Genomic DNA, 26,788 nt, shown 5'->3' on the forward strand with positions numbered 1-26,788 from the left:
CGCCCCGCCAGATATTCGTCGGGATGCAGCATCATCTAAGTTCATTTCCCACGTCTACGCTCGACCGGACCTGCCAATATATGCGGATATCTTCGCCCACGTCTCGTCACCCAATCTGGTCCCCTACGCCTACACTGAACTTCTCTGTTCCAGACTCTTGGAAACAGAGTTGGCAGTCAGCTGAGGTAAAGAACAAACACCTCATCACAGACCCCTGCAAGCGTCAACCCGGCTTTGACCTAGCACGTTATGATTGGGCCCTCCTCAATCGCTATCGAACAGGCCATGGCCGGTGCGCTGCTATGTTCCATCGCTGGGGAGCCAGAGACAACTCGAACTGCCCCTGCGGCTACAGACAGACTATGACCCACATAGTCAACGACTGCCACCTCTCCAGATTCAAAGGAGGTCTTGAAACTTTACATCAGGCTCAACCTGACGCTGTTGACTGGCTACGGAAGAAGGGCAAACGCTAGAAGAAGAACTGAAATGATGCTTGAGCTCTACACTGAAGATTAACCTAGTGCCCTGGACTCATTTCCTTTAGCTCTGCATTTTTCTTTAAACAAATTGTATTGATTTACCAGCTTTGGATTTATGAAACATTTTTATTTTGACACCAAACTTATTGCTACACTTTCAAGGCTCTTCCAAGTTTGATACATATTTAGGAAGAGAACTGGATGACAACCTGATATCTGAGTTACATCTGACCACCAACTGCCAGGTTCCCAGTCATCTCAGGTTGCTGATTTCATTAGAGAATGCAAGAAAAAGTGCCCAGGCCTTTATTCTTTAGAGGGCCGTCCACAAACTTGGATATCACCAGACAGTCACTTGAAGTTAAAATAGGATGCTCACCATGCCCTTAATTCCCAGAAGACAATGTCTACAAATCACAGCTGGGACCTCATCACTGATACTCTATGTCTTGGTACAATGCTCTTTAAAGTAAGTGTTGCCAGTCATAATGAGCCACTATAGCTTAGCTGTAACATTAATCTTTGGAGTATAAAAATGCATTCTAAATGCTAATCAAGAGCCATTGTGTCCAAAGGTTTTCTCAAGGCCAGTCCAAAGGTTTTCTCAAGGCCAGCTTTCAATGAGTTAATTCCCATTCCTCTGTTGGCTCTTACAAAGGCTTCCATGACAGTTCACCCCTTTCCTGGAAAACTTTGCCTTCCCTAAGTTTCCCCCATCTTTTGATCATCTTTTCCCCGGACATTCTTTAGTAGATTCAGCACTCTGATCCCTATGATATTCTCCACCCATTAGCTCTACTTTCTTCTTTAATTGCCAAGAGGGTTATCACTGTGGCTCAGTGCCAGCTCTATGAATCCACTGCTCCCAGAAGCTTCCCGCCCCCCTTCCTATCTTATTTTGATAGGGCAGAAATAAAGGTGGGGAGCAGGGACTTGAATGATTTGCTACACTTTTTACTGAGTATTTCATTGTTTATTGAGTGGACACATAAGCCTTGGTCATTTCTCTTAAGACAGTCATTCTTTGTTGACAATTCATAAGTGTCTATAAACAACTTATCCCCTCCTGCCAAGCACAACATTCCTCTGCTTAAAGAGCCCCTTATATAGAAAATACTGTAGTCTCCTCAGGATTACTGATAACCACTGGAGCAATGGGCTCCAATCCAACTTCATGCCCAATCACTCCTCATACTTCTCACTTCCAACTGCTTGTCCGTGTCTGATACAACCAGACCCATCCTGTCCATCTGATTCTGAATATCTGGGGGATCTGAATTTTTCAATGACTTTGTGCTATTAAAAACTGTGTGGACAGTAGTACAGAAACAATTCTTATTTATAGCAGGGAAACACTGAGCTTCTTCCATTGTGGAGGAAGTCAGCTTTGTCTCTCTCTCTCTCTCCCTCTTTCATTCATTCCCACCCCTAATTTGCAAGTGTGTGTGTTTTTAAATGAGCACTAGATCTTGTGTACACCCAACACTGCTAGCCAACTCCCCAGTGCATGTTTTAAGTATTTACAGAGAGGGAGGAGAGACACAAGGAGATCTGATCATGCCATCATTTATGATGTTTCCCAAGTGCCATGGTGCCAGCAACTGAACCCAAGACCTTGCATGTGGTAAGGTGCTTTATTGAGTATTTTTATTTATTCTCTTCTAAATTGGTTGCAATATCCCTCAACAATAATGAACCAAATAAAATCTTTTAACACATAAGCTCATTTTCACATTGCCTGTTTTTAAAAATTATCCTTTAACAATGCATGCCCTGTGCCACAACTGACTTGACTGCCGTCAAATCCCAAACATAATTTAAAATGCCGTTTCTTCTGTTCAGGAATGCAAATGAAATACTCCTTTCTTCTGAAACCCCTTATCTTTCTCATCATCAACACTCAGCAAAATCATTTGCTTTTATTGCCTTAAGAAACTTTTAAACTAGTTCTTCTTTTTTTAAAAAATCTTTTGGTGGTCCGGGAGATGGCTCAGTGATAATAAGGCTTTGGACTCTCAAGCATGAAGTCCTGAGTTTGATCCCCGGCAGCACATGTGCCAGAGTGATGTCTGGTTATTTCTCTCTCCTCCTATTTTTCTCATTAACAAATTAAAAAAAAATCTTTTGTAAACATCTATTTATTTTATGAGAAAGGGACAGACAGCGGGAGAAGAGAGGAAGAGTACTGTCATATGTGGTGTTGAGGTCTGTCTAGGGCCTCACATACAAACCATTAGCCCGAGCCACTGAGCCATCTCCCTGGCCATTACAAACTATTTTTTTTTCCTTTAGTCACCTGGCCCCTAAGTGCATACTCCCTGGCTTCCTGATGTTTCATATTTCCTATTTGTGCTAGCCATGAGGCACTTCTAACTATGGGCCCTGTCAGAAATGTTTCGGTACTACCTTACTACTCGCTTCTGGATCTGAGGCTCCTGCAACCCATGGCCACATCCTTGCATCTTTTTTACCCCAGACAGGGCTTGGTATCTATGCTCACGGATTTATTTCACTTTCTAAGTTCTGGCAGTTAATTTAACCATTTAAAATAACTTAGTTGTAGAAAGCATTTTGAAATACTATTGGAAATCTTTCACAGTATTGGTATGGCTTTCTCACTAGCAGGTACTGGGAGTTGTGTGTCTGAGAGCTCTGAATCTCTCCTGGTGGCTTATGGAATGCTCCTTGCTTCCCCAGTATAGGGTAAGTCCTGTGTTTCCGAGATTTACACTATGCTTGGGCCTTCTACTATGAGTGAGTTCACTTACTAGCAAGAGGTTATATTTATCCGATTACATGGGTCTTCTTTGTCTCTCCCACAAAACTGGTCTCTCGAAGGCAGGCACTGTGCTCCCTGCATGTTTACTTTTCCAAGTGGTCAGGACACTACACTAAGCACATGGTTGCCATGTAGTAGGTGCTGTGTAAGGATGGGTCAAGTTCACATTCATGAAATGTGAAATTTTGGGAACTAGAGCACAAATCCCTTCCTCTCTAGTGGAGCACAAATTCTTTTCCTCTAAAGCATTCACTTGTATGATTTCTCTCTTATTAACACAGCTTTAAAAATTAATCCTGTTTATACAGCTCATTTATAAAATGATTCATAAACCTTTGTTTATGAAATTATGATGACTTATGTTTATGAGCTACTGTATAGAGTTGGAGTAAATTTTTCCAGGCTTATAGTATAGTGTTAGATTATGCTCATAATTAGGTAATTTGTAAGGCATCCAAGCTAATAGCCAATTAAGATTGTAGTAATGTAAAATGAATGAATAAGAACACTTAAGGAAACAAAAATCCTTAACCTCTAAATATACTTACATATGTTTAAATAGTATCAAAACAATTAGGAAATATGTTTTAATGTAATAAAACATTAGTAAAATAAAATTAAAATACTTTTAAAGTAAATTAAAAAAATTAAAAGTAAAATTTTAAGTAAATGCATATTTAAATGTAAACCAGATAATTGGCAAATCCGGGGAGGTTCCACAGTGGATAAAAAAAAGGGGGGCTGGGCAGTAGCGCAGTGGGTTAAGCGCACATGGCACAAAGCGCATGGACTGGTATTAAGATTCCCCGTTAGAGCCCCCGGCTCCCCACCTGCAGGAGGTTCTCTTCACAGGCGGTGAAGCAGGTCTGCAGGTGTCTGTCTTTCTCTCCCCCTCTCTGCGTTCCCCCTCCTCTCTCCATTTCTCTCTGTCCTATCCAACAATGACAGCAATGATAACAACAACAACAATAACAACAACAAGGATAAAAAACAAGGGCAACAAAAGGGAAAAAATAGCCTCTAGGAGTAGCCCCAGTGATAACCCTGGAGACAAAAAAAAAAAGGTACAAAACTGTAAGTAATACTTTACTGGACAATTTGGCTTGAGATAGGCTATATAATATTTAGCTGAGACAGTAATACCAATATCTGCCCTATTCTTCTTCTTTCACTATCAAATACCTCATTTTTAGACAGGCATTCGTGGTGCAAAATAAAACTTCCAAGTATCTTTTGCAGATATACAATGGCCATATGTTTTAGGTCATGTGTTTAAACATTAATAGACACTGGACCACACTGGGAAGTTCTGGGTTTTCTTTTTCTCTATATTTAGTTTTTATGCACTTACAGTTCTTTTCCCATTTCTCTGTATGCTACCTAGAATAGATGTATTCCAGTTATTGGCTGAGTTCCAGAGGTCAAATTGGATCATGAGATAACCCTGGGATTGGAAGTCATACAGAGAGAAATAAAATAACACAATGATAACACAGTGACTTTCTCTTTAACTGAATGTGAAAAAAATTAACTTCTGTTTATGTCACTGTTATTTGGTCTTATTTTTTTTGTCATTGTCACCCAGGCTTCACTGCTTCAGGATAGTTTTTTTGGTTTGTTTGTTTATTTGTCTTATTTCAGGCAGAGAGATAGACACAAAGGGAGAAACGGAAAGGTCTAAAACAGCACTGAAACTTCCTCTAGTGTGGTAAGGGTTGAAATCAAACCTGGGTCAGATGCAAAGCAAGCACCTATCCAGGTGAGCTAGCTTAATGATCCTTATATTTCATGTGTAGCCAAATGTAATTTTTTTTAAAAAACTTATTTTCTTTTTAAAATATTTATTTATTTATTTATTACTGGATAGAGACAGAAAGAAATTGAGAGGGGAGGGGCCGGGTGGTGGCACACTTGGTTGAGTGCACATGTTACAATGCACAAAGACCCAATTTTGAGCATCTGGTCCCCACCTGCAGAGGGAAAGTGCGAGTGGTGAAGCAGTGTTGCAGGCGTCTCTCTGTCTCTCTCCCTATCACCCCCTTCCCTCTCAATTTCTGGCTGTCTCTGTCCAATAAATAAATAAATAAATAAATATAATAATAATAAAAAAAAAGAAATTGAGAGGGGAGAGGGAGATAGAGAAGGAAAGACACAGAGAAACACCTGAAGCCCTACTTGCCCACTTCTTTCCCCTGTAGGTGGGGACCAGGACTTGAACCCGATTCTTATGCACTGTAATGTGAGCACTTAATCAGGTGCACCACAACTTGTCCCCTGCTAAAAGTAATCTTAACCAGTAAAGGATCTTAGATGCTTTACCTGTTGAATGACTGTAGAATCTGCACCAAATAGTTTTTAGAAATATAAGCATGTTAAAGATTAAAAAGCAAAGCTTTATAATAACATATGGGTTCTAACCTTGACTTCTTTTGGTTTTACCCTGTAACATTGGTCAACATCTGAGATTAATTTTCTTCTAGCGCAATAAAGAGATGATAGCGATGAGATTTTCTTTCTTCTCTCTCTCTCTTTTTTATTTTTTACCAGAGTACTGCTCAGCTATGACTTATGGTGGGGTGGGGGACTGAACCTGAGACTTTGGAGCCCCAGGCATGAGTGTCTCTTTGCAGAACCATTATGTGATCTACTCCTGCCCTATGATAAGATGTTCTTTTTTTTCAATACTTTTTTATTATCTTTATTTATTTATTGGATAGGGACAGCTAGGAATCAAGAGGGAAGAGGGTGATAGAGAAGGAGAGAGACAAAAAGACACCTGCAGCACTGCTTCACCACTCGCAAAGCTTTCTCCCAACAGGTAGGGACCAGGGATTTGAACCTGGGTTCTAACACATTATAACATGTGTGCTCAACCAGCTGCATCACCATCTGGCCCCATGATAAGATTTTCTATGATTATTACTATTACTTCTGCTATTATTACTATTTTAATTACTACTACTACTACTACATTTGACATCACTACTGCTCCCCCCATGTCTGTGTAAATCCTGATTAAAGTTCTATTAGAATCAGAATAAGGGGAATTACATAATTTGAATGTTTAATGCCAAAAGACGAGGTGAGCTTGGCACATTGGTAGCACTGCTCAGTGGAACCAACACAAACTTTTTATGTAACAGTTTGCTGTTGAAGCAGTGGATGAGCAACCTTCAAAGGGAACAGTGTTGACTTTAGGAGCACCGAATCCATAAGCAGACAGACCTATGTTAACTCAAGTTTCTCAGTGGGCTGGGAGTCTTGCCAGCTCTCTTAGATGTGATTCTGGAGGTTGCCTTCTCCTATGGTAATTATACAGACTCATGATTTTATGATTAGAGGGTAATCATATGTGTGGCATTTGAAAGTGGCTATCCCATTACTGGTTTACTTCTAGAGTGTTTTCAACATACTACTCATGCTTCTCAACCTCTAGGTCACCTGGGAACTTGTTAAGCTGTAGGTTCTAATTCAATAGTTATGGGGCAGAGTAGAGTTTGAATTTGAACATTTTGAGCAGTAAAATTAAAATCATTCTGTTTAAGTGGCAACATTGGGATTTAAACCCAGGTATACAAGGGCTCCATTTTCCTTGATGCTGAAATGCAGAGTGCGCTTGTAACTGAGAAACTGTGTTGAAACCAAATGATCTGGGATAACAATTACCTGCAATGTTAAAGCTTAAAAGTATTATTTTTTCCCAGAGAATAAAGAAAAGGCACATGGAACTAGAGAGAAATAATGTATATATGTATACATATATACACATATAATTTTTTTTTGAGAAAACGATGGTGGTAATCTAATAGGATAATGATACAAAGAGGCAACAGAGATAGCACAGGATGGCACACCAGAATTTCATGCCTGAGGCCTGAAGGCCCAAAATTTAATCCCTGTTACCACCATGATCCAGAGCAGAACAGTGCTCTGGTTTCTCTCTCTTTCTCTCCTTAAAATTAAATTGGTCTTTAAAAATTGACACAAAAATATAAAACACAGTGAAAATTATAGAAGACAAATGATAGATCTTTACATTCCTTTTATTTCAAAAATCACTAAATTTTTAATGTCTAACAATGTGGACTATGTATTAAATGCATTCTAAGTGGCAAAATGTGGTAAAGTGACAGAATCAACAGACATTAAAGGAAGAGCAAGTACTAGTTAGAAAGTATTGCAAGATACAAGTTCTATGATTGGACTAATTTATGGAACTTGACATTTTCTGTTGCTCTTATAAGTGGGTATTTACATTCCTAAAGAGAACAGAAAGAGCCAAGGCCACTACATTTCCAAAACAATGACCCCCTCAGGCCACCCAAGGTCTCTGACCACCCAAGCCAGGTGACAGCATAAGAGTAACAGGACCAGAGAAGACAGCTCCATGAGACAGCACAGTGAGGTCCACACTCGACTCAGTCACCAGCATTCCAGACAGCAGCAGCCCTAACAGCAACAGAGCACAAGCCCAGGTCCACACCAGTCAGCCCAGACTGGTAGTAAAGTGAGCACCAACTTGTGAGGTCTCCCAGTGCACAGCAGAAAAAAAATAAAGGAAGGGGTCATACCTCCTATATTTTTGAATTCCACAAGACCTGGACTTTAACACCCAGTAATTCCCCCTCTTGATTCAACATTAAGGGCTTTCTCAAATATCTGCAGAGTGTTCTCTGAGTATTTTCTCCAGACAATACAGCCTTATCATATTAGATCAGCTATGCTACATCCACCAGAGTTTTGTCTCTGCCACTGAAGTTGAGTGAGGTTTTCAAAGAACATGCTGTGTGCTTTGTTACTGAATGCAGAATTTAAGGGGACACCACAAACACAACTCCAGTTTGCGACAATGTCCTGTTAGCTACCACTTAAAAAACTACCTAGGGGCTGGGGAGACAGCACTATGGTTATGCAGAAATATATTTATGCCTTTGGCACCACACGTCCCAGACTCAATCTCCTACACCATCAGGCCCCAGAGTTGAGCAATAAATACTCTGATAAAAACAACCTAAAGCTCTCTGAAGTGACTGAACCAGGGTCAGATTATGAATTCCTCTGCTTATTACCTGCTGTTTAGAGCTGGATATTCCTTTAGTAGCCCTAATTTCTTTCTTAAAAAAAAAAACAAACAACACAACAGTCTTTGAATTTACTTGGCCTTAAATTGTTTTGCATACATGTCATTTTTCTGTAAAAATCTAAGTACTATAATGTCTTATAGTTACGGATAAGGTGGTGTCTCCCTCACAGGACTGTAAATCCTCGAAGCCTTGAGACTTGTACCAGACACTTTTTTTTTTGCCACCAGGGTTATCAGTGGAATTCAGTGCCTGAACTAGGAATCCATTGCTCCTGACAGCCATTCCCCCTACCCCTCTCTATTTGATAGGCCAGACATTGAGAAGGGAGGGGAGACAGGGGGATAGAAAGAAAGACATCTGCAGACCTGCTTTACCATTTAAGAAGCTTTTCCCCAGCAGAGGGGTAGTGGGGGCTCAAATCTGGGTCCTTGCACATGGTGATAATTGTGCTTAACTGCCTGGTCCCCTACTAGTTGCTTTAGTATTCTCAGTGCCTATCACTGTGACAAGAAATAGTATATATATATGTGTGTGTGTGTGTGTGTGTGTGTATGTATATATGTGTGTATATATATACACACATATATACATACACACACATACATATATATATACACACACACACACACACACACAAAATAAGAAAATATACATATTGGAAGAAAACAATGACAAGTGCCACAGCAGAGACCGGGACACACAAGGTACTATGCGGTCAGAAGAACCTAAGTAAGTTTTTGAGTAGAAGTTGATTTATCTTTTCTTAGTTTCTTGAATTCTGGGAAACAAAGATTTAGGAACGAAGGGTCAATAGATGTCATTTTCTGGTTTCTCCAATGCAAAGCAACAACAATTATAGAACATCTACTGTCAGTTATAACTGTCAGAGCCGGAGGACAGTTTTTAAGACCACATCCCTGTTTCCTCTTTGAGGAAGTTCATCAGCATACTACTACCCCAACAGTAACAGCCAGACCTGCCCCTTTGTGCACTTTGCAATAAATAAAAAAGTAGCATATAACATATATAAAATATTACATACTTGATCAAATTGAGGGTCTTCTCCACGTTGTAGAGACTTTGTCAATGGCTTTTCCTAGAAGAAAAAGAACATATACAAAAATAATTATTAGAATCTCTTAAATATTATAAAAGATAGACCATATTATTAGAATTCTTCTCACATTATTTTCTCCCTACTGGATGAAGAGGTGCCAGTTTTTAAATGAATAAGAAACTCTCCCTTACTTACCTTAACAAGAGTGTTTGATCATTATCACCATATTCTTCCTATTTATCTTAATGTTTGAACAAGGCATAAAAATTCTGATATTATAAGGGGTTCTGTGTTCTCAATGAAAAACACATCATAAGAAGTATGGGATTCATTTGAAAATTTTAATACCTATCATGGGACTTGACAGATTATAAAAAGCTGAAAGTGATATACTATTCTAAGTTCCTACATTTAGAAACAAAATAAGGTCTATGATATTGGCACTGAAGGACGGCCTACAAATCATACATTTACTATGTGCAGTTGGTATAATTATTTGACTCGTGCCATATCCAAATCTCTGCAAAAATCATCTGGGTAGTGACAAAGGTCTCCAGAAATAGTTCCTCTAATCATTACATCTTTGTTTACATTAATGGGCTCTCACTTCCAGCAAGACATTTTACAACTATTCCTCCTAATTTGCACCTTTGAGGGGGAGATAAGGACATTAATGCTGGTCCAAAATTTGGTTTAAAAATTATGTAAAATTTAGATATCAAAAAAATAGTAAGCTTTGCTTTAGCTAATGAAAACGCCCTAGAAAGACTTTGTTTACATTTAACCAATTATAGGGACACTTTCTTGCTTGCTTCTCCATTCTTCTACTCCAACAGCAAAAACAATTGCAGGCAGACACAAGCCCTCATTTTCACCCCCTACCCTACTACTCCCCAGAATATTTGCTTCTGCAGAAACAAATTCACACAGTGGGCTCAGTCTGGGTAGCTGACGTTTGATACCAAGAACCGTATGAGTCAATACTCTGTCTCATTTGCAAAAAGCATAGCTTCAAAATGTGCATTTATCTCAATTAAAGTCATTTTTATTTACAAGGGATAATAAACATTTCCTCTTCAAACATATTATCAAGAACATACTAGAAGATAGAAGAATGTAGGTGAGAACAAAGAAGTGTTGGGAAAACAAAGAAGCAATAGATTCAGCTGATTGAGAAGACAAACTCAAAAATTAGATTATACATTATGTTCTATACTTGTGAAGGTGATAATGCCATCTTGGCTTCTTTCTAAAACCAATCAGAGCACAAACATGAAAATTAAAGAAGTGCAGACAGTGGGTGCTAGGTCTCACACAAACATCTAGTAGAAACATTTCTACTCAGTTTGACTTATCCATCACTCAACAGTTACTGAGGGCTCACAGAGCTACATGTGGGTGAAATGTGGAAGATCACATGGTTCCCACAGGTGAGGATAAAAGTCTCAGACGGTCAATGTGGTCAGTGACTTCTTAGGAGTTTTGTCTCCACTAGCTCGTGATTCAAATCTCAGCCTAACTCTAAAGTCGCCAGGGAAACCATTCCTTGAATCCTCTCCCAAAACCTGGTTAGTTCCTGTCCCCTACTCCCCCTGCCCCAGCATTCTGTTACACAAATGTAACTCTGCAAAACTCTGTGGAATTTTCCCTTTCCCAGCACTTGCCATGGTGTAAGATCACATGAAAGTGTAGAATTACGTTGCACAATGACTATTCACTAGTGACGAGTTGATTTGTTAACTTCTACTAGACTACAAGCTCCAGAAATGCAGGTTGTTCTCTCTGTTGCCCCAACACTTAAACCTGAGGCAGAGCATTACACTTGTCAAGTTTACTAGATCTTTAGGCCTATGTCCATAAATTTCTTTAAATATCAAATCTTTAATAGCAGTAAGTAAGTAAATAGCCCTTATTTGCACGCTTGAGTAATTTGTGACAAGTTAAAGAAACTTAATACACTTTTCTTTTTTTTTTCTTTTTTTTTTCTTTAAGAAAGGATTAATTAACAAAACCATAGGGTAGGAGGGGTACAATTCCACACAATTCCCACCACCCAATCTCCATATCCCACCCCCTCCCCTGATAGCTTTCCCATTCTCTATCCCTCTGGGAGCATGGACCCAGGGTCATTGTGGGTTGCAGAAGGTAGAAGGTCTGGCTTCTGTAATTGCTTCCCCGCTGAACATGGGCGTTGACTGGTCGGTCCATAATACACTTTTTTATGGTAGCAAAATACACATAATGTGAGATTCCCCTTCTTCACTGTTTTCAAGTGCATCATTCGGTGGCATTAAGCACATTCACAGTATAGTTCAACTGTCACCACTATCTATTTTATGGAGATTCCCTTTACCATAAAATTTTTTCAAGGAATTTCTAACCACAAAATACTCTGTCTCCAAATAGATGATCATAATTCTTTTTAAAAAGATTAAAAAAATATTTATCTTAATTTCATTGCCTTTGTTCTTTTATTGTTGTAGTTATTATTATTGTTGTTATTGCTATCATTGTTGTTGGATAGGACAGAGAGAAATGGAAAGAGAAGGGGAAGACAGAGAGGGGGAGAGACAGACACCTGCAGACCTGCTTCACCGCTTGTGAAGTGACTCCCCTGCAGATGGGGAGTTGGGGGCTTGAACTGGGATCCTGATGCCAGTCCTTGCCCTTTGTGCCACCTGCGCTTAAACTGCTGTGCTACTGTCCTACTCCCAATATAATTCTTTTTTATATTTATCAATTATTTTATTTTAATTGGTAGGACAGAGAGAAATTGGGAGGGATAAAGGGAGATAGAGAGGTAGAGATAAAGAGAGACATTACATCCAACCATTCATGAAACTTCCCCCCTTGCAGGTGGGGACTAAGGACTTGAACCTAGGGCTCTTGTGCATTGTAACATGGGCACTCAACCATGGTATGCCACCACCTGGTTCCTACATTCTTATATTATTTTATTGTGGGGTTAATAGTTTATAGTACAATTATTTATATGTGGGTACAACTTCTCATCTCTGCAAAACACTCTCACCCCCAACTTTTAAGTCCTTTTCCAATACCATGTGCCAGGACTCCAAAACCAGCCCCTCAACCCTTAACTCCCCTCCCTTCCCTAGAGTCCTTTGGTTTGATACAATAATTCTGGTTTAGAGTCTGATATTTCAAACATACATACTGACAGAGAACTAGTAGTGTAACTTCAGTGCAACTTTAAAATAGGATTGCACTATAGCAATAACATTATACATTCTATGCAATTAGAAAAATACAAAATGTCTGCCCAGGAGACCATGATTTATTCAGCCAACAGACAAATACTGGACACACACACGCACACGCGTGCGCACACACACACACACACACACACACACACACGTGTGCATTTTTGAACCCTTGCAGTATCTCAGGAGTCCTTGGAAACTTGTGAGTCTTTTCTTACTACTGCCTGAAAAATAAGATCCCACCACAATGGGGGAATCATTTTCAACATTTTTTTCTACTTATACTTGTAAGTTCTTCCTATTTTTTTTTAACTTTCTTTTAATGAATCCTTATATCTTACTGGTCCAAATCTGGACCTTGCCGAGAAACTCATGAAGGGTTGGGGGACAATTACAAAGATAAAGGCAAATCAAAAACATCCAGAAGCTTAATTAACAATGACATCAGTAACTGCTCACAGCACAAGAAAATAACATTAGATAGTCCCTCCTAGTAGAAGCAAACACTATGGACTACTTTTGACAATAAACAAATAAATAAACAAATAAATAAAACTTAAATATGACCAAGGCTTTAGATGCAATTTCCAGTTCTAAGGAAAAACAGAACTCGGATCCTTGGTCAGGTTGATGGGGTAAACAGTAATTTTATTCATAGGTTTTCTTTAAGTTTGGGAGATACTCTCTGCCCTAATCCAAATTTCTAGCCCTATCTCAACTCTGACACCATCTTCCCAGACAATATTTTTGTCCACCTCCACTAAGGCAAAAATTACGAAGGTCATGGACCCTTAGCAACATACCTAAAATAGATTTCCTTACTTCTTTCCACCCTCAGGTCCTTATTCTCATCTGTTCTATTCCTACTTTTTTGTTTCCTGTTCCTTTATCATTTTGTGTAGCTCATATTTTACCACCTTTTAGCCACCACATTGCAGATGCTATCATGAATTCATCCTGACTTCCTTGGACAGATGACCTCAGCAATGTGTCCCAGAACCTCACCTCTCCAGAATCCACTAGGGAAAGAAAGCTAGAAACAGGCTGGAGGTATAGATCAACCTGTCAACTCCCATATACAGCAGAGAAACAATTACTGAAGCCAGACTTCTACCTTCTGCACCCCATAAAGAATTTCGGTTTATACTCCCAGTGGGGGAGAAATATTAGGGGAAGATGATCAGAGGGCTTTGAATTACAACTCCATCAGGACCCAGAGAGAGAAGAGGAAAAAAAAAAGGAAGGACACTCAGAAGTAGTAATAGGTATAGATATGACTTAGAAAGGAAAAGAAGGCAGGACCATAGGAAAAAAAAAAGGGCAAATATATATAATTATATAATTATAGAAATAATAGTCAACCCATATCTGTGATCTTGGGAGAACTAATGCAGTTTCCAATCGAGGGAATGGAGATACAGAACTCTTTTGGTGGGAACAGTGCAGAATTATACTCGTGTTATCTCATAATTTTGTAAATCAATATTAAGTCACCAATAAAATTTTTTAAAAAAGAAAGAAAGTGAAGGCAGGACCATAGAAAAAGTGGGATATACATACATACACACACACACACACACACACACACACACACTCACACACACACACACACACACACACACACACACACATGTAGAGAGAGATGGGGGAGAGTGTGAGTTATAGAAATGAAATAACGGGGTTGGGCGGTAGTGCAGTGGGTTAAGCGCACATGGTGCGAAGCACAAGAACCAGTGAAAGGATCCTGGTTTGAGCCCCCAGCTCCCCACCTGCAGGGGAGTCGCTTCACAGGTAGTGAAGCAGGTCTGCAGGTGTCTGTCTTCCTCTCCCCCTCTCTGTCTTCCCCTCCTGTCTCGATTTCTCTCTGTACCAGCCAACAACAATGACATCAATAACAACAACAATAATAACCACAACAATGATAAAACAACCAGGCAACAAAAGGGGAAAAATAGCATCCAGGAGCAGTGGATTCATAGTTCAGGCACTGAGCCCCAGCAATAACCCTGGAGGCAAGAAGAAAGAAAGAAAGAAAGAAAGAAAGAAAGAAAGAAAGAAAGAAAGAAAGAAAGAAAGGAAAGAAGGAAGGAAGGAAGGAAGAAAGAAAAAGAGAAAGAAAGAAAGAGAATGAAAAAGAAAAGAAATGAAAATCAACCCACATCTGTGAGCTTGGGAGAACAACTGCAGTTTCCAAGGGAGGGAATGGAGACACAGAACCCTAGTGATGGGAACAATGTGGAATTGTATCACTGTTAACTTTTAATTTTGTAAATCAATGTTACATCACTAATCAAAAGGTAAATCATAATAAATATGGAGATTTAAAAATAAAAAACACAGAGATCTTGATTATAAAAAATGAGAAAGAAAAACAGAAATTGAGAAGTTAGAGGAATATGCTACATTGTCACAAGGCTAAACCAGCAAATGAGATAGGCTGTAGTTTAATTTTTTTATATTTATTTATTTTTCCTTTTATTGCCCTTGTTTTTCATTGTTGTTGTCATTATTATTATTATTTATGTCATTGTTGTTAGATAGGACAGAGAGAAATGGAGAGAGGAGGGGATGACAGAGGGGGGGAGAGAAAGATAGACACCTGTAAACCTGCTTCACCGCCTGTGAAGCGACTCCCCTGCAGGTGGGGAGTTGGGGGCTTGAACCAGGATCTTTACACTGGTCCTTGGACTTTGCACCATGTGCGCTTAACCAGCTGCGCTACTGCCCGACTCCCAGTTTAATTTTTTAAAGGCTATTTCAATGTGGGAGGTCCTAGATGAATTCTTATTCAAACAATCTGCTAAAAGAAAGCAGGACATCCATGAAACCATAAGCATTTTGAGCGCAACTGATTTTTGATGATGTTAAGGAACTACTGTCAAATTTTAGGTATGGTAATAGAATTGCAGTTTTGTTAAAAAAAAAAAAACTTTTTAAAGGGAGTCAGACAGTAGTGCAGCGGGCTAAGTGCACGTGGCGCAAAGTGCAAGGACCGTCGTAAGGATCCCAGTTCAAGCCCTTGGCTCCTCACCTGCAGAGAAGTCCCTTCACAGGCGGTGAAGCAGGTCTGCAGGTGTCTGTCTTTCTGTCCCCCTTTCTGTCTTCCCCTCCTGTCTCCATTTTTCTCTGTCCTATCTAACAATGACGACATCAATAACGACAACAATAATAACTTAACCAACAATAAAAAAACAAGGGCAACAAAAGGGAAAATAAATAATATGAAAAATTAAAAATTTTTAATAGCCATTTTATTTTTTACCTTTTAAAGATGTATATTGAAGTACTTACACATAAATTAACAGAGTTTTTAAAAAGTTCTTGACAACAGGGTTATCGCAGGGATTCAGTGTCTGCATGATGAATCCACCACTCCCAGTGGCCGTTTGCCCATTTTTCCCCTTCTTTTTTCCTTTTTGCTTGACAGGAGAAAAATAAATGAGAGGGGAGGGGAGGATAAAAAATAGAGAAGGCGAAAGAGAAGCACCTGCAACACCACTTTACTACTCATGAAGCTTCCCCCATGCAGGCGGGGACTGGGGTCTTGAAGCTGGGTCCCTGCACATGGTGGCATGTGCACTCAACCAGGTGCGCCACTGTCTGCTTCTAACATTTGATCCACATAATACTGGTGGAAAGTCCAGGGAACACATTGTCTAAGATGATCACAGAGCTCACTGTGCTTTCTACATAAGTACATACTTGAGATCCTCCATAAACTAATAGACAGAAATGAAACACAGAAAAACATGATGTCCTTTAAGAAGAACTTCTGCCCTTTAAAAAAATCTTAGAATGCCTCACTTCTCAAGATGTTGTAAATCACTTTTTTCTTTTCTTCTTTATTTTATTTAAATATTTTTATTTTTTCATTATTGAATAGAGACAGAGAAAAATTGAGAGGAATGGGGTAAGTAGAGAGGGAGAGAAACAGAGACACCTGCAGCCCTACTCCACCACTCATAAAGCTTTCTTCCTGCAGGGGGCCTTGAACCTGGGTCCTTGCACACTATAATGTGTGCACTTAACCAGCTGTGCCACCACTTGCCCCCTTTTTTTGTAAGTCATGTTTTAAAACTTATTTCAATTGTACTTACTCCAACTTTTTAACTTTTCCTAATGGAGTTGCAGAGGGAACCCACTCAGTTTCTTTTCCTATACAGGCCGGCTCTTATTTGCTGTGTGAGAAGGGCAGTGTAGCTGTAGTTCTCAGTGTGCAATAGGACACATTCCTTTGACTTTGCCACCCTGAAGCTAAGAGCCAGCCTGGCTGTCCTGGCCCACCAGAGAGGGATTTTCCCCTCATCAAGAAAAGAGCCAGGATCTATCTGTGCTTCTCACACCTTAAAAAATTCCACTCAGCCCTCGCCCTCCCCTGGGGAAATGCACACTCTAAAAGTTCTTTATGTGCAGACCTTCCTAAGAAGCACAAAGGCAAGCCACTGATTTCTACTTCAGTGTAGACGACCTCCGTTTGCACTAGATCATCTTTTTACACCAGGCCCCTGTGTGTTCCATAAGAGGAAAGATGACCAATCACTTCAGAACTTGGGTCATTTACAGAAGTCTGGAGAGAGTTTATATAACAAAAGGGGTTTTATTTGCAGGATACAGGGGCTTATTTAATAAACCACTTTCTACTGATTTTTTCAGTGACTTAAACAAATTCCATTGTGTGTCACATAGGTAGAAACTTCCTATTCTAAAAGAGATCCAAATTTTTACTGTCTTAAACGAGATCTCAATAAATGTGTAACCAGCAACACCACTCACTTTGTCACCATTCACTTTGTCAAACATCACAGACCTCGCTTGAAGATATTATTTTAATGTCTTGTAATTATTATAACAGATGTAGTAATTTATTGTATGGGTTTTGGAATATGAGAGATTTGAGTTGGAATTCCAGGTTTCTTGTTTACAATATAAGAGCTTTACTTAATCTCTAAGCTACAGTAATTTTTTTTTTTTTTTAGACAAAATGGATTCATAAAGACTTCCCTACCTCACCAAACTGAAAGAATGATGATTTTCAACAACTGGTCAATTTTATTCTTACTAAAGTTCCCTTAAGAATATTCATAAAGGAATTTGATAAGATTAAAATATGTATGACATATGTAACAATATGTCATAATGTCCAACATCTGAAACTAAGGTCTATTTGTCCTGGAGCCCATTCATATTCCCACTGACACTAATTAAGGCTTTAGGGGCCAGATGGCGGTGCACCTGGGTGAGCTACACACATTATAGTGTGCAAGGGTGCAGGTTCAAGCCCCTGGCCTGTAACTGCAAAGTGTGTGTGTGTGTGTGTATGTGTGTGGGTGTTTCACAAGTGGTAAAGCAGTGCTGCAGGTGTCTCTCATTCTATCTCTCTCTATCTCCCCTTTCCCTTTCAATCTCTCTCTGTCTCTACTCAAAATAAAGATATAAGTAATAGTTTTAAAGGCTTTAATTTTCACTTCCTGGAAGATCCAAATGCAACTACTGGGATGTAGGAAAAGCCATGACTCATTTGTCTGTTTGTCTATGCAAAAATGTGTTATGACTTTGCCTTTTGCTGACGACCAAATAAAAAGCTCTATTATAGAGAGCAGAACTAAAACATTCTAAAGTGAAGGGGCCGGGTGGTGGCGCATGTGCTTGAAAGCACATGTTATAATGCACAAGGACCCAGGTTCAAGCCCTTGGCCCCCACCTGCAGAAAGAAAGCTTTGCAAAGTGGTGAAACAGTGCTGCAGGTGTTTCTCCATCTCTTTTCTTCTCTTTCTCCCCTTTCACTCTCACTTTCTGACTGTCGCTATCCAATAAATAAATAAAGATAATAAAAAAGCTTAAAAAACATTCTAAAGTGTGATTTACTTTCTCTCTTTTTTTTAAATTCTAACTTAGTATGGTGATTTTTAAGTCTTAGTATATAATCTAAAGGAAACCTTTTAATTTAATAGTGAAATGTTATAAAAACAATCACTTAAAAAATCCTATTAAACTTAAGTCATGAAACTGGTGTTTTTGATGACAAAAACATGCAGGATTTAAAAAAACCTGCATAGCTGGCTCAGGATTTTCATTGCACCAGCGACATTTTTGGAACACACATGTCTGGCTCTTACTAGTTAGCAAGAAGAGTTCAAAACTGAACTATGGCATCAAGGACCACTCTTCCCTGGGACAGGAGGAAGACGCTGAGTAGTGAGCTCTCCCTGGCTGTTACAATAGAACTAAAGCATCTCACCCAGAACTGTCAGCACAGCAGTGGCAGGCACCTTGTGTCTTCTCGATCTGAGGAAAATGGGGTTCAAAATATTTTCATGCTTGATACATATTTTTTCTGCTTGGACTTTGTATAGATCAGCTTTGCTTCAATTCTGAGGACAGGCCTAAGAACTGAGCCTCAGTACTCAGTCTGAACATTGACAAATTCTCACCCAACAATTCTCTAGGGCAGGTGAGATAATTTTTCTCATTTTATTTTTTCCCAACTTTTAAAAATTAATTTTATTGGAGGGTTAGTGGTTTACAATATAGTCTTTTTTTTCTTTACTGGGGGGATTAGTGGTTTAGAGTCGATGGTAATACACAGTAGTTTGTACATGTGTAACACTTCTCAGTTTGCCACATAACAATCTAACCCCTAGATCCTAGATCCTCCTCCGCCATCATGTTCCAGGACCTGCACCCTCCCCTGGCCCACCTCAAAATCTTTTACTTTGGTGCAACACACCAACTCCAGTCCAAAGAGACAGAGAGAAAATGAGGAGGTGGGAGAGGAGAAATAGGGAAGGAGAGAGAGAGGGAGAGACCTGCTGCCCTGCTTTACTGCTCCTGAAGCTTCTCCCCTGCTGGTGGAAACTAGGAGCTTGAACTGGGTCTGTGTGCACTGTCATGTATGTGCTCAACCAGGTGTGCCACCACCCTGCCCTTATATGACCGTATTGACTGCCTAGAGGAATCACTGACTATCAAGAAGAATGAACCCCTGTGATAGCGACCTCACTTTGTCCACAGGTGAAAATAGTCATCACTCCATTACCTCCTGACTAGGTTTCCAACAAGAGCTAATGAGCACTGGCCCAAATCCGTGGAGGTGTGGAAGAAGAGAATTTAATAGAAATTAATGAAATTATAGTTCCCTTTTATGTCATGAAGTAACTAAAAGCTATTTTCTTGAGCAAAATGATATGCAGTGATTTTTACCCAAAATATTAGGAAACAAAGATGGAGAGAAAAACAGAAATGTTCTCAAAGCTGTGGATGACAGTAGCACGGAAGACGCTCTGTAGTACACTCTGATACAGGATGTGCAAGCAGAGAGCCAGCAGCATAGCACACCAGGGAGGGTGCCTGTTTTGCCAGATGTACAGCCCAGATTTCAGCCCATCCTTCACCACACCAGGGGAAGCCTCTGTGCTGTGGTGTCTATCCCACTCTGGGTCTCTTTCTGGCTGAACAAGGCAACACAGAGACTTGAAGCAACAATGATGATGAGTGGAAAGCTCAGGAAGGTTCGTACCTGGAGAAATAGTTGGGCATTTTAAAAACAAACTGATTTTTTTCGTCTTTTTTAAAACTCACTTTAAAGGATTTTTTTATTTATAAAATGGAAATACTGAGAAGATAGAGGATAAGAGGGGGACATTTCCACACAATGCCCACCCAAGACTCATTTTTAAACAAACTTTGTAAAATTCTTTATTTAATTCATGGATAGAGACAGCCAGAAATTGAGAGGGAAGGGGGTGATAGAGAGGGAGAGAGACAGCTGCAACACTGCTTCACCGCTTGCAAAGCTATTCCCCTGCAGTTAGGGACCAGAGACTTGAACCCTGGCAGTTGCACATTGTAACATGTGTGCTCAAACAGGCAGAATTTACTTCGTTGAGGAATTTATGATGTAACAGGACTGCTGTTATCACAGGGGCACAGTCCCACATCTCCCCAAGATCAGTGTCAGAGCACTTCGGTCTCTCCCTAATCATCCTCATCCTCCACCATAGGACATTGATCTCCAATGCCCCCTTAGTAATTCCACTCCACTTTCCTCCTTCTGAATGTCCTGACTTGTCCTTAGCCTCCCCCCAGTAATCACCCCTTCTCCCTTCTGGGTCCCCTAATATGCTTCAATAGACTACAATCCATTGTACTATCACTCTGGATTGCTCCTTGCTTTGTTTCTTATCCGGTTTGTAATTATCCAGTATTTATTTGCCCCCTCCCCCTTTTCTGGTTTATTTCACTCAGCATGTTTCCCTCCATTTTCATCCATATTGTAGCAAATGGGAAGACTTCACCTTTTCTTATAGTTACATAGTATTCCATTGTGTACAGATATCACAACTTGTCAAACCACTCATCTGGTTTTGGACACTGTCTCCAAAATTTGGGCATGGATTTCTTCAGATACGTGCTTTTGTGTTCTATAGATAAATGTCTAGGAGAGAAATTGCAGGTCATAGAGTAGGTTCACTGTTAATGTTTTGAAGAATCACCAGACTACTCTGCAGAGCAGGTGAGCCAATCTACATCCCCACCATCATTTCAAAAGGGTTCTTTTTTCTCCAAGTCCTGGCCACCACTTGTTTCTATCCTTTTTTGATGTAGGCCATTCTCACAGGTGTAAGACGGTATCTCAATTTATTTTTGACTCACATTTCTCTCATAATTCACGACTTTGAGCATCTTTCGGTTTATACCTCTTGGTTGTCTTAATATCTTCTTTGGTGAAGAGTCTACTCAGGGGGCCTGGGCAGTAGCGCAACAAGTTAAGCACACACAGCACCAAGCACAAGGATCCCAGTTCGAGCCTCTGTTATCCCCCTGGCTTCACAAGAGGTGAAGCAAGTCTGCAGGTGTCTATCTTTCTCTCTCTCCCTCTCTATCTTCCCCATACCTCTTATTTCTCTCTGTCCTATCCAATAAAATGGGGAAAAATGACCTCTAGGAGCAGTGGATTTGTAGTGCCAGCACTGAGTCCCAACAATAACCCTAGAGGCAAAAAAAAAAAAAAAAAAGTCGATTCAGATCTTTTCCCACATTTTAATGTTGCTGCTACTGAGTTCTGTGAGTTCTTCATATATTTTGGTTATTAGCTCTTTGATGTATGGAGTGTAAACATCTCCTCACACTCAGCAGGGAGTCCTTTTGTTTTGGTGGTGGTTCCTTTCGGTTTGATGTAGTCCCATTGCTTTATTTTTGCTTATGTTTTCCTTATTGTTGGATTTCAGTCTCCAGTACCATTTTGGAAGCAGATATCATGGAAAGCTTTCTGCCAAAGCTTTCCTTCTTCTATTTATTCTATTGTTTCTGGTCTACCACCCCGGTTTTTTTAACCTATTTTGAGTGACCTTTGTCCACGGTGGCTTGCAGTGATCCTGTTTGATTCTCCTGCATGTAGCTTCATGCATGTAGTTTTCTTAACACCGTTTATTGAACAGATTCTCCTTTATTCACATAATGTTCCAGTTGCCCCCCTCCCCAACAAAAGGGTGGTGGTGTGAGCTATTTGCACGGAGGCAGAAGGAAACTCTTGGGAATGATGGGAATGTTCTCTAGTGGATTGTGCTGGTGTTGACAGAGGTAGCTATTCATTTTATTTATTTATTTATTTTTTACCAGAGCATTGCTCAGCTCTGGCTTATAGTGGTGCAGGGGATTGAATCTGGAACTTTGGAGCCTCAGGCATGAGAATCCCTTTGCCACTATGCTATCTCCTCAACCTGAAAAAAGGTATAATTAAATTAATGAAAAAAGAAGGATATCATCAGGAAGAACTGGAGGGAAAATGACTTGTGGAATAACTATTTTCTGAGTTTTGTATTCCTAAAGAGAAGGATCTTTGACAACATTCTCCAAATGTCAGAGGACATAAAAATAATGATGCTACCCATGGGTCAAGTGAATTGAATACTATTATTTTTTTGTTTTGGTGATCCTTTTTATCTAGCATATTAGGTACAAGGCTCAACTGAAGTTTTACTATAATGAAATAATACATTTCATTTCATAGCTGAAAGTCCCAATAAGAGTCATAAAATATGCTTTTTCTCCTACACAGTTCCAAGCACTTTCATAAGAAATAAAACAAGCTTCAAGCTGAACAGCGTACAGAAGAAAGTGAGTTTATGAGCTCATCTGAAAGATCTGTTCATTCAGCAGCTTGATGAATCTTTCAGGAATTACCACTGGTTTCAGTTGCAAATGATATTTTGTTTCTGGTGAGAGTACATGTCTGTATAGAGTAAGTAATCATGCTAGGTTGAGCTTCTTTGCTGTGAAACAAGTATTCAAACAGTTATTTATTTATAATTCGAAAAATAATCCAGTTCTTATGTATGATATAAATATCCCCCATTTGATGAGAACTTTCTTTATGTCTTTGCAGTATAGCATTATTTTCCTTTTATCACTATACTCAGTGGAGAAATATATATTTATCTATATATGTAATTTTTAAATATTTATTTCACTTACTAGGTTTATTGAAGCAGTAAGAGGCTCTCTTTTACAGGAGTTTGTTCAAAAGTGTGACATAAGAAACATAGGGAAATTGCATGGTAAAACATTAATAAACTGTGGTCAATTTCAGCATATCCAAGATTTCAAAACGGGGAGGGAGGAGGAGGCTGAAAGAGGTTTGGAGGGGCCTAGTACCCCTTGATGGAAAGAGGTGACACTGTGGTGGCAGATGGGTGAAGTGTTGACACCTATCTTGGGGACATGTGAAGTGGTACCTATGACAGTAGTAGTAGTGACAACAACAATATAAATATACAACAACAATATAAATCAACATTTCTTCAATAAAGTTGAAAAAGAACTAAAGAGAAAATCTGGCCAAAAGGACAGAGGTTGTTCATTTGGGAAGCAGACTTGAATCCACAGTACAGAGGGACATTACATCTAGCTTTTAGTTACAGACACTTCATCAACAAACACATAACAGCTGATTAACATAAGTAGACAGGACACCAACTTGCAAGTTTGGCTAAGGTGAAGTGTTTTCAAATCATTTTATTGGGGAAATAATGGTTTACAGGACCATTCACGTCACAAGGGTATTTCTTTTTATTTTTTTTTGTTTGTTTTGCTTATTTATTTATTCTCCTGAATTAAATTTTTTTTATTTATTTATAAAAAGGAAGCACTGACAAAACCATAAGATAAGAGGGGTACAACTCCACACAATTCCCACCACCAGAACTCCATATCCCATCCCCTCCCTTCATAGCTTTCCCATTCTTTAATCCCCTGGGAGTATGGACCCAAGGTCATTGTGGGATGCAGAAGGTGGAAGGTCTGGCTTCTGTAATTGCTTCTCCGCTGAACATGGGCATTGATAGGTTGATCCATACTCCCAGCCTGTCTCTCTTTTTCCCTAGTGGGGTGGGGTTCTGAGGAATTTGAGCTCCAGGACACACTGGTGGTGTTGTCTGTCCAGGGAAGTCTGGTTGGCATCATGCTAGCATCTGGAACCTGGGGGCCTCAACTTGGATCAACAATGGTAGAGAATGTTCCATCCTCCAAAGGAACATAGAGGATGGACAACATACTCTATGCTACACCTGAGGAAGATCGGTCCTAATATTGGGGCAGCTTGGAACGTTCCTACTCATGACCACAGAATGTGAGCTCAGATCTACAGGGATGCAGTGGTCACATAGGCTCCTAAGGTGAATATGGGCCCCAGATCACATCAAATAGATGGGGTTTACAGTTAACAATATTTATACCCCTTTCCCATATTAGGGAGCTACTTTCTTCCCTGATCCAGTTTTCTGGTCCTTTTTCCAGTCATGACATCATCTCCCCAGACAATAACTTGGATCCACCTGCATATTATATTTCAGGCTCGGGGAAAAAAAAAAGAAAAAAACTAGTATAGCCAGAGGCCCTTTGGAATGTAACTAAAATATGCCTACTAGCTATCTACAAAATGGAGGACCCCCCCACCCCAACTCTTCATCTGCACTACTCCAGCCTTTAGGTTCATGATTGGACAGTTTGTTTGGCTTGTGTGTTAAATCTCTTTTCAGCCACCAGGTTCCAGATGCTACCATGATGCCGACCACACTTCCCTGGACAGACAACCCCACCAACGTGTCCTGGAGCTCCACTTCCCCAGAGACATGCCCCACCAGGGAAAGAGAGAGGCAGGCTGGGAGTATGGATCGACCTGTCAATGCCCATGTTTAGCGGGGAAGCAATTACAGAAGCCAGACCTTCCACCTCTGCATCCCACAATGACCTTGGGTCCATACTCCCAGAGGGTTAAAGAATAGGAAAGCTATGAAGGGAGGGGATGGGATATGGAGTTCTACTGGTGAGAATTTTGTGGCATTGTACCCCTCTTATCCTATGGTGTTGTTAATGTTTCCTTTCTATAAATAAAAAAAAAGAAAAAAACTAGTATATCCACAGGCCCTTTGGAATATAACTAAAATATGCCTACTCGCTATCTACAAAACGGAGACCCCTCCCCCAACTCTTTATCTGCACTATTCCAGCCTTTAGGTTCAAGATTAATCAACAATTTGTTTGGCTTTGTATGTTAATTCTCTTTTCAGCCACAAGGGTATTTCTTATCTCTCCATGTAAGGTAATCTACATATTACTCCCACCATCAACCCATGTCTCTCTTCACTATCATATACTGGATACTAATTGCCTCCCACCCAACCTCAACCTCCCCCTGGTACAGAGTCCTTTGCTTTGCTAATAAACACTACACCTAGTCCAAGCTGCACTCTGTGCTTCCTCTTTCTTGCCTTGCTTCTTAGGTACTAGCTATAAGTGAGACCATTTGGTATCGGTCCTTCTCCTTCTGGCTTATTTCTCTCCTTATCTCACTTAACATGATTCCCTCAAGCTGATGAAGTATGCTTATTACATGTCAAATGGGTGTAGTCAGTGATTGGTTATCAGGCTATGAACACAACAAATTATGGTAGGATTTATTAAGACTTACAATATAGAGATCTAAATTTAGAGGCAGTCAGTCATTCTGTCCTTTGAGGAGTTCAGAAAGAATTTACCAGTTCACAAGTTCCTTGCATAATTAAATACAAAATCTTATTTAAAGGGTTTGATGTTTTCTGATATCTAGAACTCTATAGACAACTCGTTAAGTATCTGGAGTAGTGAAACACAAGCCTGACTTTTCAATTTATATATGGGCCAGAAGTGAAGAGACTTTAAAAAATTTTTCTTTATGGGGGAATTAATGTTTTACATTCAACAGTAAATAAAATAGCTTGCACATGCATAACAATTCCCAGTTTTACATATAACAATACAACCCCAACAAAGGACATCCTCTGTCATCCTTTTTGGACCTGTATTCTCCCCCCACCCACCCCAGAGTCTTTTACTTCAGTGCAACATGCCAATTCCGTTCAGGTTCTGCTTGTCTTAGAAGTGAAGAAACTTTTATAATTACAAATAGTACATATCTTAACCCTAGTCTGCCAAGCCTCCATCAGATAAGTTCTAAAATTACAAGAGGAAGGGGGTGAGTGCATATTACTTGCCAATGACTTGGTTTAGAGTCACCATCAAATTCATCAGATCCACTAGGATAGCTCATAATAGACAGTTTGTTGATGGTGGGTCACCAGTACTATTATGCTAGAACACAGCTCTGCTCACCTTCAGGACCCTGAAGGGATAGAAGCCCAAGACACAAGGCCAAAGAACAAAGGTTTGTCAACAGACATTATCACCTGAACTTACACCAACATTATGTGCAGTAACACTGTTATTAACTAATTACATGGGCTTTCAAAACTGGTGCCAGCTAGCCATGACTGAAGTTTGCACAGGGTTGGTTTGAAGACATGACATATTTCATTTCAGATCATGGTGTGTACTACAATAGAGACTGACAGCTTCTATTCTTCAAAGACCCTGAAAGCTAAGAAAATACTTTGCGTGTCTTCTAGTCTTCATATTGAAACAGAATTTCCCTTGTTAGTTAGCAAACCAGCTAGGTCATGTTATACAATTATTAAGTCTCCATTTCCACAAGACAAAGTCAGCATCTTTATGAATGTGCACCTATCATTCCATACCTGTGCTCCAAGCTCAAAGCAAGGCACATCTCTCAATGGTTCTTCCTGCATCTTGATCATTAACAATTTTGTGAACAGGGGCTGTCATGGTCTCAA

The 26,788-nt window shown here is 39.7% G+C and overlaps 1 protein-coding gene across 4 annotated transcripts in view; it reads right to left on the reverse strand.

Annotated features, from left to right (window-relative positions):
• FRY (FRY microtubule binding protein) overlaps positions 1–26,788 on the reverse strand; it is a 495,577-nt gene that overhangs the window by 203,164 nt on the left and 265,625 nt on the right. For all 4 annotated transcript variants that reach the window (XM_060191649.1, XM_060191648.1, XM_060191651.1 and 1 more), the window contains one exon: positions 9,388–9,441. In XM_060191649.1, coding sequence (XP_060047632.1) covers positions 9,388–9,441 — 54 coding nt within the window. The remainder of the gene's footprint in view (positions 1–9,387; positions 9,442–26,788) is intronic.

Source organism: Erinaceus europaeus, chromosome 5, assembly GCF_950295315.1.
Source record: "Erinaceus europaeus chromosome 5, mEriEur2.1, whole genome shotgun sequence".
NCBI lineage: Eukaryota > Metazoa > Chordata > Mammalia > Eulipotyphla > Erinaceidae > Erinaceus > Erinaceus europaeus.